The sequence below is a fragment of the Myotis daubentonii genome, chromosome X, assembly GCF_963259705.1.
Source record: "Myotis daubentonii chromosome X, mMyoDau2.1, whole genome shotgun sequence".
Taxonomy (NCBI): domain Eukaryota; kingdom Metazoa; phylum Chordata; class Mammalia; order Chiroptera; family Vespertilionidae; genus Myotis; species Myotis daubentonii.
This window is the reverse complement of record NC_081861.1, coordinates 97,470,595-97,484,126: the sequence shown is the minus strand read 5'-3', so window position 1 is coordinate 97,484,126 and position 13,532 is coordinate 97,470,595. Positions and strand designations below refer to the sequence as shown.

At 39.7% G+C, this 13,532-nt stretch overlaps 1 protein-coding gene across 2 annotated transcripts in view; it reads left to right on the top strand.

The window, feature by feature from the left end:
* ZDHHC15 (zinc finger DHHC-type palmitoyltransferase 15) overlaps nucleotides 1–13,532 on the top strand; it is a 384,007-nt gene that overhangs the window by 48,112 nt on the left and 322,363 nt on the right. For both annotated transcript variants that reach the window (XM_059679681.1, XM_059679680.1), the window contains exon 2: nucleotides 11,201–11,227. In XM_059679681.1, the coding sequence (XP_059535664.1) occupies nucleotides 11,201–11,227 (27 nt within the window). The remainder of the gene's footprint in view (nucleotides 1–11,200; nucleotides 11,228–13,532) is intronic.

The window sequence follows — 13,532 nt, the reverse complement described above, 5'->3', positions numbered from 1 at the left end:
ATATATCCCAAGAAACCAGAAACGCCCATCAAAAAGGATATATGCACCCCTATGTTAATAGCCACACAATTCATCATAGCTAAGATTTGGAAACAGCCTAAGTGCCCATCAGCAGATGAATTGATTAGAAAACTGTGGTACATATACACAGTGGAATACTATGCTGTAGTAAAAATAAGGAACTCTTGCCTTTTGCAACAGCATGGATGGAACTGGAGAGCATTATGCTAAGTGAAATAAGCCAGTCAGAGAAAGATAAATACCACATGATCTCACTCATTTGTGGATTATAGAGAACAACATAGACTGATGAAAAGGGACATACCCAAAGACTGAGAAACAGCGATCAGCCTATCAATCCCCAGAAGGAAAGTAGGGGAGGGCGGGGGTAAGGGGAAGAGATCAACCGAAAGACTTGTATACATGTATATAAGCGAAACCAATGGACATGGACAACAGGGGGATGGGAGCATTAGTGTGCGGGGCGGGGGGGTGGTGTGGGGGAGATTGGGGGTTAATGGGGGGGGTGAGGACACACTTGCAATACCTTAACTAATAAAAAAAAAAAATGGAGAAAAAAAGTAACCACCAAAAAAAAAAAAAATCCGGAAAAGGAAAAAAAAAAACACCAAAAACAAAGAAACAGAAAAATAGAAAGAAAAAGCAAAACAATCTCACAAACAAGCATTAAATAAACCCCAATATACTGAACAATCAAGTAAACAACAACCAAATGACAGAGAGTGAAAAAAAATTGGATAGTGAAGAAAGAGAAGAGAGAGGTGTATATGGATTTACAGCAGGGGATTGCAAATTAGATATATATATGTAGGGTGAAATTTTAACAGGGGGTAAACAGAAGGAATAGGTAAAATGTAAAGCAGGAATAGGTTAAGAGAAACAGGAAAACAAAAGGGGAAAAGTGAGGAGGATAGTTTTGGCGTAAAGCTAAAGTTGAGTTAGAGTAAAATGATGCTAAAGGAAAGATGAAAATAGAATTTAGAACACTAATCCCAAAATAAGATAAAAAGAAAATATAATGACACCTTTAAAAAAGGTAAAATGGTAGTAGTAATAATACTGGTTAAAAATAAAAATGTAGTAATTAAAAAGGTAAAATCAGATGATAAAAAAATTAGTTTCTTAAGTAAAAGGTGAAAAAAATAAGATAAAAAATTAAAAATGTGCAGTAGTGAAGGTCCTTCAGTTCCTCTACTCTTCTGTTTGACATGCATTAGTCTGTCAGATATTCAGGAGAGTGTTGAAGTTCCCTGCGATACACTGTTCCTCCGTGTTGTAAACCACAGTTCTGATTTTAAAGCAGGCAGTATTTGTTTCCCAGACTGCCTTTATGTGTATTTACAGAAGTGTCAGTTTGTGGCTCAACCCCTGGGTGATAGTGTTTCTGGATTGACCTCCGAAGCTATAATTCCTCTCTAGCCAGTTGTTTGGGAGAGTCGACTGCCACAGAGCTGTTTCTTTGATTGTTACTCCCAGCTCTGATTCCCAGGTTCCACAAAAACAACTTTCCCCTGCAGTCTCTGCGAGTGACCCCAATTGAGCGATTCTATGTATTGGGTTTCATAATCAAACACAAAGATTTAAAGGGGAGAGAGAGAAAAAGAAAAGGGCCTGAGGAGGTCCACGAGCTCTCGTAACCCTCCACCATCCAGCTCTGTGCACAGTCTCTTCCGCACATCCTCTCTCCCCTGGTACTAAGCAGTGGGTACACTGGCAAAATCCGAGGCTGCCTTTTTGCACCCAGTCCAGCTATGGGCTTATTTTTAGAGTTCCCTTCTGGCAGCAGTCCTGTGAGACCCCTTCCGCACTCACGGATCACACTGGCCCCAAAGGCCGCGAACTTTGTGGGGTGCAGATTTCCCCGTGTACGTTCCTCTCTCCAACCTGAATTGCAAACTGCACCCTTATCAAGGCGGAATCTGACCTTTCCTTGAGGAGGAGCAGGGCTCCTCTGAGTCCACATATTCGAGCTGCTTTAAATACAGTGTTTCTGGGTCAGTAGCCGATTCCTGGGTGCCATGGTTGCAGGGTCTCAGGATGTGTATGCTTCTGAAAACAGCCACTCAAGATGGCTCGGACCAGGGTCTTTTTTTTTTATTCCAGATGAATTTTCGAAGAGTTTGTTCTAGTTCTTTGAAGTATGCCATTGGTAGTTTAATGGGGATTGCATTGAATCTGTATATTGGTTTTGATAGTATGGAATTTTTTTTTTAGATGGACCATTTTTTTTTATTGCTTAAAGTATTATAAAAAGTATTACATATGTCTCCTTTTTCCCCCCGCCCTTGACAATCCCCTGACCTCCCCTACCCCCCAGTGTCTTATTTCCATTGGTTATGCTTATATGCATGCATACAAGTCCTTTGGTTGATCTCTTACCCACCCCCCTCCTGCCCTACCACCCTCCCCGGCCTTCCTGCTGTAGTTTGACAGTTTGTTTGAGGCAGCTCTGCCTCTGTATCTATTTTTGTTCATAAGTATATAATGGTCTTTATTATCCAGAAATGAGTGACATCATGTGGTATTTTTCCTTCATTGACTGGCTTATTTCACTTAGCATAATGCTCTCCAGTTCCATCCATGCTGTTGCAAATGGTAAGAGTTCCTTCCTTTTTAGAGCAGCATAGTATTCCATCGTGTAGATGTACCACAGTTTTCTAATCCATTCATCTACAGATGGGCACTTAGGCTGTTTCCAGATCTTAGCTATGGTGAATTGTGCTGCTATGAACATAGGGGTGCATATATCCTTTCTGATTGGTGTTTCTGGTTTCCTGGGATATATTCCTAGAAGTGGGATCACAGGGTCAAATGGGAGTTCCATTTGTAGTTTTTTGAGGAAACTCCATACTGTCTTCCATAGTGGCTGCACCAGTCTGCATTCCCACCAGCAGTGCACAAGTGTTCCTTTTTCTCCACATCCTCTCCAGCACTTGTCGTTTGTTGATTTGATAATAGCCAGTCTGACAGGTGTGAGATGGTACCTCATTGTTGTTTTGATTTGCATCTCTCAGATGATTAGTGACTTTGAGCATGTTTTCATATGTCTCTTGGCTTTCTGAATGTCCTCTTTTGAAAGGTGTCTATTTAGATCCTTTGCCCATTTTGTGATTGGATTGTTTATCTTCCTTTTGTTAAGTTGTATGAGTTCCCTATAAATTTTGGAGATTAGGCCCTTATCAGATATGACATTGGCAAATATGTTTTCCCACGCAGTGGGTTTTCTTATTGTTTTGTTGATGGTTTCTTTTGCTGTGTAGAAGCTTTTTATTTTGATGTAGTCCCAGTTGTTCATTTTCTCTTTGGTTTCCAATGCCCTAGGAGCTGTATCGGTGAAGAAATTGCTTCGGCATATGTCTGAGATTTTGTTGCCTTTGGATTTTTCTAGTATTTGTATGGTTTCCCGACGTATATTTAAGTCCTTTATCCATTTGAGTTTATTTTTGTGTATGGTGTAAGTTGGTGGTCCAGCTTAATTTTCTTGCATGTATCTGTCCAATTTTCCCAACACCATTTATTGAAGAAACTATCTTGACTCCATTGTATGTTCTTGCCTACTTTGTCAAATATTAATTGAAGGTATTGGTTGGGGCTGATTCCTGGGATCTCTATTCTATTCCATTGATCGATATGTCTGTTCTTGTGCCAGTACCAGGCAGTTTTGCGAACAGTGGCTTTGTAATACAGCTTGATATCTGGTATTGAGATCCCACCTACTTTGTTCTTTCTCAGGATCGCTGCAGCTATTCGGAGTCGTTTTTTATTCCAGATGAATTTTTGGAGAGTACGTTCTAGGTCTGTGAAATATGCCATTGGTATTTTAATAGGAAGTGCATTGAATTTATAGATTGCTTTGGGCAGTATGGACATTTTAATGATGTTGATTCTACCAATCCAAGAACATGGTATGTTCTTCCATCTCTTTATGTCTTCCTCTATCTCTTTTTTCAACGTCCTGTAGTTTTCTGAGAAGAGGTCTTTTACCTCTTTAGTTAAGTTTATTCCTAGGTAGCTTAATTTTTTTGGTGCGATGGTAAATGGGATTGCTTTTTTAGTCTCTCTTTCTGCACATTCACTATTGGTGTATAGAAATGCCATAGATTTCTTGGCATTAATTTTGTATCCTGCTACATTGCCAAATTCATTTGTTAAGTCTAATAGTTTATTGATGGAGTCTTTCGGGTTTTTTAAGTATAATATCATGTCATCTGCAAATAAGGACAGTTTTACTTCTTCTTTTCCAATTTGGATGCCTTTTATTTCTTCTTCTTGTCTAATTGCAATGGCTAATACTTCCAGTACTATGTCGAACAGGAGTGGTGAGAGTGGACATCCCTGTCTTGTTCCTGTTCTTAAGGGAAATGGTGTTAGTTTTTGTCCATTGAGTATGATGTTGGATGTGGGTTTGTCATATATGGCTTTTATTATGTTGAGGTATGATACTTTAATTCCCACCTGCTGAGAGTTTTTATCAAAAATGGGTGTTGAATTTTGTCAAACGCTTTTTCTGCATCCATTGATATGACTATGTGGGTTTTTTCTCTCAATTTGTTTATGTGATGTATCACGTTTATTGATTTGCGGATATTGTACCATCCTTGCATCCCTGGGATAAATCCTACTTGGTCGTGGTGTATGATCTTTCTGATGTACTGCTGGATCCGATTTGCTAAGATTTTGTTGAGGATTTTGGCATCTATGTTCCTGAGGGATATTGGCCTGTAATTCTCTTTCACTGTGTTGTCTTTACCTGGTTTTGGTATTAGGGTGATGCTGGCTTCATAGAATGAGCTTGGAAGTGTTCCTTCTTTTGGCATGTTGTATTTTTCTAGGAATATGTCTATTTCCTCCAAGTTGTCTAGTTTGTTGGAGTAGAGTTGTCCATACTATTTATTTACAATCATTTGTATTTCTGTGGGATCTGTTGTTATTTTGCCTCTCTCATCTCTGATTTTGTTGATTTGGGTCCTTTCTCTTTGCTTCTTGGTGAGCCTGGCTAGAGGTTTGTCAATCTTGTTTATCCTTTCAAAGAACCAGCTCTTTGTTTCATTGATTTTCTGTATTGTTTTTTTGGTCTCTATGTCATTTATTTCTGCTCTAATCTTTATTATCTCCTTCCTTCTGCTCACTCTGCGCTTTTCTTGTTGGTGTCTTTCTAATTCATTGAGCTGTAGATTTAGATGATTTACTACCATTTTTTCTTGTTTGTTGAGATAGGCCTGTAGAGCTATAAACTTCCCTCTCAGGACTGCTTTCATTGCGTTCCAAAGGTTTTGGATTGTTTTGGTTTCATTGTCATTAGTTTCCAGGATGTTTTTAATTTCTTCTTTGATCTCATTGGTAACCCAATCAATATTTAATAACGTGCTATTCAGCTTCCAAGTTTTTGAGTATTTTGAGTTGTTTTTGTTGTAGTTTATTTCTAATATTATGGCCTTGTGGTCTGAGAAGATGCTTGGTATGATTTCAATCCTCTTGAATATAGGGAGACTTTGTGACCCAATATGTGGTCTATTTTTGAAGATGTCCCATGAGCACCTGAGAAGAACGTATATTCCCTGGCTTTGGGGTGAAGTGTTCTGAAGATGTCAATTAAGTCCATCTGATCTAGTGAGTCATTTAGGATTGCTGTTTCTTTGCTGAGTTTTTGTCTAGCGGATTTATCCAGTGACGTTGGTGGTGTATTAAAGTCCCCTACATGATTGTATTGTTGTCGATCTCTCCCCTGATATCTTCCAGGAGTTTTCTTATGTATGTGGGTGCTCCTGCATTGGGTGCATATATGTTTATTAGGGTATATCCTCTTGTTGTATTGATCGCTTTAGCATTATGAAGTGGCCTTCCTTATCTCTTGTTATGGCCTTCACTTTGTCTATTTTGTCTGATATAAGTATTGCTACCCCAGCTTTTTTTTCATTTCCATTTGCCTGAACGATATTTTTCCATCCCTTCACTTTCAGTCTGTGTGAGTCCCTTCTAATGAGGTGGGTCTCTTGTAGACAGCAAATATATGGGTCATGTTTTTTATACATTCAGCCACTCGATGCCTTTTGATTCGACCATTGAGTCCATTTACGTTTAAAGTTATTATTGAAAGGTACTTGTTTGTAGCCATTTCTATTTATTTGTTGTGGCTGTTTTCTTTCTGGGCTTTTTAGTTCTTCTTTTTACACCAGTCCCTTTAGCATTTCTTGCATTGCTGGCTTGGTGGTGATAAACTCCCTTAGCCTTTTTTTGTCTGTGAAGCTTCTTATTTCCCCTTCAATTTTGAATGATAGCCTTGCTGGATAGAGTATTCTTGGATTCAGTCCTTTGCTTTGCAATTCTTTGTAAATTTCTGTCCATTCTTTTCTGGCCTGATGTGTTTCTGTTGAGAAATCATTTGCTAATCTGATGGGGGATCCTTTGTAGGTAACTCTCTGTTTCTCTCTTGCAGCCTTTAAGATTCTGTCTTTGGCTGAAACCGGTTTGGCTCAGTGGATAGAGCGTCGGCCTGTGGACTGAAAGGTCCCAGGTTCGATTCCAGTCAAGGGCATGTACCTGGGTTGCGGGCATATCCCCAGTAGGAGATGTGCAGGAGGCAGCTGATCAATGTTTCTCTCTCATCGATGTTTCTAACTCTCTATCTCTCTCCCTTCCTCTCTGTAAAAAATCAATAAAATATATATTTTAAAAAAAGATTATGTCTTTGTCTTGTACATTTGCCATCGTTATTATGACGTGTCTTGGTGTGGGTCTTTTGGGGTTCATCTTGCCTGGGACTCTCTGTACTTGTGTAACTTTTTTCTTCCCCATATCAGGGAAGTTTTCTGCCATTATTTCCTCAAATAGATTTTCTAATCATTGCTGCTCTTCTTGTCCTTCTTGCAGCCCTATTGTGCGTATGTTACTTCGTTTCATGTTGTCCCGAAGCTCCCTTAGGCTCTCCTCCTGCTTTTTAATTCTTTTCTCCAGTTGCTGTTCAGATTGAGCTTGTTTCTCTGCCTTATCTTCTAATTCACTAATTTGGTCCTCTGCTTCTTCTAGTCTGCTGTTGAAACTTTCCATGGTGTTTTTGATTGTAGCTGTATCACTTTTCATTTCTTCCTGATGCTTGCATAGGTTGTTGATTTTCTCATCCATCCGGTGAATGAATTGTACAACCATTATTCTGAATTCTTTTTCTGTCATGTTGCATGCTTCAACTTCATTAATGTCCTTTCCTGGTGACTCCTCATTGTCTTTCCTCTGGGTGTTGTTTCTTCTCTTCATTCTGATCATCTCCCGATGGTTCAAACGTTGAGTTGCGTTGGCCTGAGCCGTGTGCAGTGGGAGCCTCCCACCACCCTAGTGTCACTGAAGAGCTCTGACACTAAGATGTGTGGTTATTGTGGGTTGGTGGGAACCAGGCTCGCTCAGAGTCAGTGTTGTCAGCGCTCAATGTGTCCTCGTACCTTTCTTTAGAATCAGGGACCCTGCCTGCACTGTGCTGAAACAGAGACCCCCCTGAAGCGTGTTGAAAACCAGAGTCCCCTAGCATGCGCCAGGAGTCAGAGTTCCCCAGAATCCAGTATCAGAGTTTCGGTTGCTTCGCGTGACCTTGCCTTTAGAATCAGGGCCCCTGTGTGCCCTTGCACCAGGAATTGGAGTCACTGGCTCTTAGTATGAATGCATAGGAAATCAGGATCTCAGGCACAGGTGAAAAGAAACACAGTCAAGTCACTGGTGCTTGGTGCTGCCACCTGCCCAGAGAATCGGGGTCCCTGGGCCTGTGATATGTGGGACAAATTCCTGGAGTTCGCGCGAATGCTCCCAGCTCAGGGCTCAGAAGCAGGCAGTGCGCCTAGGCTCAGTTCCTGGGGTTCACGTGTTTGCTTTCAGTCCAGGGCTCAGAAGCTGGCAGTGCCTGTAGGATCAGTTCCAAGGTGCTCACGCACTTCCAGGCTAAAGTTCCTGGAGCGCTGAGGCCCCAGCAAGGGGTGGGTCTATCAGTTAGTTACTCTGGTGCTGCCTGCAAGCCTGTGGGAAGGGGGGATGGGCTCTGTTACTCATGGATCTGCAGTGGGGACTTAGGAACTTTTGGTGTCCGCAGGTCTGTATCTGTGGTCACAGGTCTCTGTCCTCAGTGGCTGCAGGGTCCTGGTATGCGTCTGAGATCAGACTGGGTGGTGCTGAGGCCAGGATCCTAGTCTCAAGCAGCTCTGTTTCCCAAGATGACGTGGTCGCTGTGCCTGTGCTGGCCGCCCAGGAGTGTCTGCATAGGGAGCAGGACTCCGATGCCTAAGACTGCCCGGTTTAGCAGCCCCTTAGTAGACCTGCAGAATCTAACTGTCCGTAGCTCATACACACACAGCACACGCGTCCACACACTCCTCTATCACTTCCTTGCGCTCTCACACTCTCTCCCTCCCTACCTTCCTGCTGGTCGCCATTTTGGAAGTCTAGTATGGACATTTTAATGATGTTATTTCTACCAATCCATGAATACAGTATATTCTTTCATTTGTTTATATCTTCCCCTATCTCTTTTTTCAGCATCCTGCAATTTTCTGAGTACAGTTTGTTTACCTCCTTGGTTAAATTTATTCATAGGTATCTTACTATTAGTTTTTTAATGGTAAATGGGATTGTGTTTTAGTTTTTCTTTCTGTGAGTTCATTATTGGAGTATAAAAAAGCCATAGATTTCTGGTGCCATAGACCAATTCCAGCATGTCATAATTTTAAGAGTTCCATCAAAAGGTTGATAAAACTTGGGGAGTCAACAGGGTTGAGTCACAGATTTAGTCACCTGTTGGGAATGGCTTAAAGGCATTTCCCCAAACCTGCATAGGAAACTGATTGTGGCTGCCAGACAGTTAAAGGGCATCTTAATCTACATGTTATTGCCTACTACTGGCCAAACACCTGAACAGCCGTAGGCTATTCCCCCATTCTGACAATGGACTCTGTACCCTTTGAAACCTTACCCATTGAAGTGTATTATCTCCACCTTGCCTTCGTACAAATTGTGTTAATAAAAGCAAGGGTCCTAGACAAGAAGGGACACTCTTCAGTTCCTTTAGCTGAAGGTCCTTTGACCCCCAATGCCTTTCAAAATTATATCTCATCTCCGGACTCTTTATTAATCTCTGGATTTCCATGTCATCTACGCACAGCCCCTTTTCCAGATTCCTGAACCCTTCTTGATGCTGGGACATGAACCCCAGTATAAATGGATGCCCGAAGTGGGACTAGAGCGACAACATTCTGGGTGTTAATTTTGTATCTTGCTACATTGCTGAATTCATTTATTAGTTCTGGTAGTTTTTTTAATGCAGTCTTTATCGTTTTCTATGTACAATGTCACGTCATCTGTGAATAATGACAATTTTACTTCCTTTCCAATTTGGATGCCTTCTATTTCTTTTTCTTGTCTGATTGCTATGACTAGCACTTCGAGTAGTTTGTCAAACAGGAGTGGTGAAAGTGGGCATCCCTGTCTTGTTCCTGTTCTTAGGGGAAATGGTTTTAGATTTCCCCATTGAGTATGATGTTGGCTGTAGGTTTGTCATATGAGGATTTTATTATGTTGAGGTATGATTCCTCTATTCCCACTTTGCTGAGAGTTTTTTTTTTTTATTGCTTAAAGTATTACAAAGGGTATTACATATGTATCCATTTTATCCCCCCGCCCTAGACAGTCCCCTAGCCTCCCCTATCACCCAGTGTCTTATGTCCATTGGTTATGCTTATATGCATGCATACAAGTCCTTTAGTTGATCTCTTACCCCCCTACCTCCTGCCCCCCAACCCTCCCCAGCCTTCCCGCTGCAGTTTGACAATCTGTTTGAGGCAGCTCTGCCTCTGTATCTATTATTGTTCAAAAGTTTATAATGGTCTCTATTGTCCACGAATGAGTGAGATCATGTGGTATTTTTCCTTTATTGACTGGCTTATTTCACTTAGCATAATGCTCTGAGAGTTTTTTTTTAATCAGGAAAGGGTGTTAGATTTTGTCAAATGCCTTTTCTGCATGAATTGATATGATTAATTGATTTTTGTCTCTCAATCTGTTTATGTGATGCATCATCTTTTTCGATTCGTGGATATTGTACCAGCCTTGCATCCCTGGAATAAATCACATTAGGTGATGATGTATGATCTTTCTAATGTAATGCTGGATCTGATTTGCTAGAATTTTGTTGAGGATTTTAGCGTCTATATTCATCAGGGATATTGGCCTGCAATTCTCTTTCTTTGTAGTGTCTTCACCTGGTTTTGCCTTTTAATTTAATCTTACCTTAGGATCTAGTATACGTATATACAGATGCGGTTGGTGAATAAAGACACATAGGCCTCACATCATCAAATGAAATTATGAACAAAATATATGTATATGTCACAATTGGTCAGAAAGAAATTATTGAGAAAGTTTGATAAAGCACATGGAAAAGCCCTTGAGGTTGCAATCTATTCCCTACTCTACTGCTAACTTGAACTATAATCTTGAGGAAATCATTTCATACTACTCTAGTCCATTTTCCCCATCTTTGAAATGACACAGAAACATCAGATAATTGCTAATTTCCTTTTCAGTTTTGATATTCTATGATATCTTAGTTCAAATATAATAATAATTAATATTCATTAAGCACTTACCTTTTGCCAGATATAATGCTGAATAGCATTTTCATGTGTTAACTTATTTAAATCTCATGTAACCTTGTGAGGTAGGTACTGTTAGAGAAGTTAAAGATTTTGCACAGGGCCACAAAGTATTGTGATGGAGATTCTCACCCAGATATTTCTACTTCCGAGCTGGCATGAAATCCCCACACGATGTTACCTCTAAATATACAAGAAATGCTTGGTATTTGAAGATGTTCTACAGTGAATACTTTTTGAAAATGAATAATGATTTCCTAACTGAGAAGTTTTTACGTTCTTAATTTTTTTCGCATTTCCATTTGCTGTTTTATTTTAACAAGATTATACCTGTATTTGTTGAATGAGTAGAAATTCTTAAGTACTCAAAGTTTAAGATAAAGGAAGATAGCAAAGAATGAAATGTAATTCTTACCTTCCCTTGTCTCAGCAGGCTGATGATTTCCTAAAGTACCATTGACAGTCTTTCTTAAAAATAATGCTATGGAGAAATGGCTTAGAAAAATAATGTTTTTAAGTATTAATAATTTTTATCTTTTTCTCTCTTTTTACAGTCACTGTTTTGAGCCCAGCAGAAAAAGGTAAGAAGGTGTTATGAATTGTATTGGTTTGCACTGTGTTCTTTTTTCTATCTAAAAGTGGATTAATTACATGAAAGCTTATATTTTGAGCAACTTTCCAGGAATACAGTGAGGTAAGTGGAATGTTAAGGATGATGGTTTTCAGGAAGCTTACCAAGAGGTAGAGGAGAACATATTGTTAATGGCCTTTGGGCTATAGGATGAAAATTGAAAGTTACCAAAAAGTATGATGGAGAAGAATACGGATAACCACTCTGTTGGCCATAGTGACCCTAGGCTCTCTCTTGGTTCATCACTGTTTTCCTAGGTATATTGCCTTTTTACTCAAATCATCCCCTCTTCAAGGCATGGAGTAAGGGCTCCACAGAGGGCTTCTAAGTCTTTTACCATCACAGTTCCTATATATTTATTATACTCCCTTCAATTTCTCACTCCCATCTTGTCTTTTTCCCTTTTTTTTTCTTGTTTAAAGTATTACATATGTTTCCTTTTTCCCCAATTGACACCCCCCTGGCCACTCCCACCACCAAGGGCAAGCCCCCACAACCTCAGTGTCTGTGTGTCCATTGGTTATGCTAATATGCATGCATACAAGTCCTTTGGTTGACCTCTAACCCCCCCCACCCCCCCGCCTCCACTGCCTTCACTCTGAGGTTGGAAGATATGTTCAGTGCTACCTTGTCTCTGGCTCTATTTTTGTTCATCAGTTTATGTTGATCATTATATCCCACATAAGAGTGCGATCATGTGATACTTATCTTTCTCTGACTGGCTTATTTCACTTAGCATAATGCTCTCCAGGTCCATCCATGCTGTTGCAAATGGAAAGAGATCTTTCTCTTTTACAGTGGTGTAGTATTCCATTATGTACATGTACCACAGTTTTTTAATCCACTCATCAACTGATAAGCACTTAGGCTGTTCCCAAATCTTGGCTATTATACTAGTAAATTGTGCTACTATGAACATAGGGCTGCATATATTCTTTCTTTCTTTAAATTTCTTTATTAACTAAGGTATTACATATGCATCTTTATTCCTTGATTATCCCCCCCTCACTCATGCCCTCACCAGCCTGTTGTCTGTGTCCATTGGTTAGGCTTATATGCATGCATACAAGTCCTTTGGTTGATTTGTTCCCCTTACCCTTACCCTCCCCTACTTCCCTCTGAGGTTTGACATTCTGATCAATGACTCTATGTATCTGGATCTGTTTTTGTTCATCAGTTTATAATGTTCTTTATATTCCACAAATGAGTGAGATCACGTGATATTTATCTTTCTCTGACTGGCCTATTTCGCTTAGCATAATACTCTCCAGCTCCATTCATGCTGTTGCAAACGTTAGGATTTCCTTCCTTTTTATAGCAGCATAGTATTAAATTGTGTATATGTACCACTGTTTTTTAATCTACTCATCTCCTGATGGGCACTTAGGCTGTTTCCAAATCTTAGCTATGGTGAATTGTGCTGCTATGAACATAGGGGTGCATATATCTTTTCTGATTGGTGTTTCTGTTTTCTTGGAATATATTCCTAGAAGTGGGATCACTGGGTCAAATGGGAGTTCCATTTTTAACTTTTTGAGGAAACTCCATACAGTCTTCCATAGTGGCTGCACCAGTCTGCATTCCCACCAGCAGTGCACAAGTGTTCCTTTTTCTCTGCATCCTCTCCAGCACTTGTTGTTTAGTGATTTATTGATGATAGCCATTCTGGAAGGTGTGAGATGGTACCTCATTGTTCTTTTGATTTGCATCTCCTGAATGATAAGCGACTTTGAGCATGTTTTCATATATCTTTTGGCTTTCTGTATGCCCTCTTTCGAAAAGTGTCTATTTTGGTCCTTTGCCCATTTGTTGACTGGATTATTTATCTTGCTTTTGTTAAGTTGTATGATTTCCCTATAAATTTTGGAGATTAAACCCTTATCAGAGATAATATTGGCAAATATATAATCCCATGCTGTGGGTTTTCTTGTTTTTTTTTTTTTTTTTTTTTTTTTTTTTTTTTTTATTGATGGTTTCTTTTGCTGTGCAGAAGCTTTTTATTTTGATGAGTCCCATTTTTTTATTTTCTCTTTAGTTTCCATTGCCTTAGGAGCTGTATAGGTAAAGATATTGCTATGACAAATGTCTGCTATTATGGTGCCTATGGCTTCTTCTAAGATTTTTATGGTTTCCCATCTTACATTTAAGTCCTTTATCCATTTTGAGTTTATTTTTGTGTATGGTGTAAGTTGGTGGTGTAGTTTCAGTTTTTTGCAGGTATCTGTTCAATTTTTCCCAACACCATTTATTGAAGA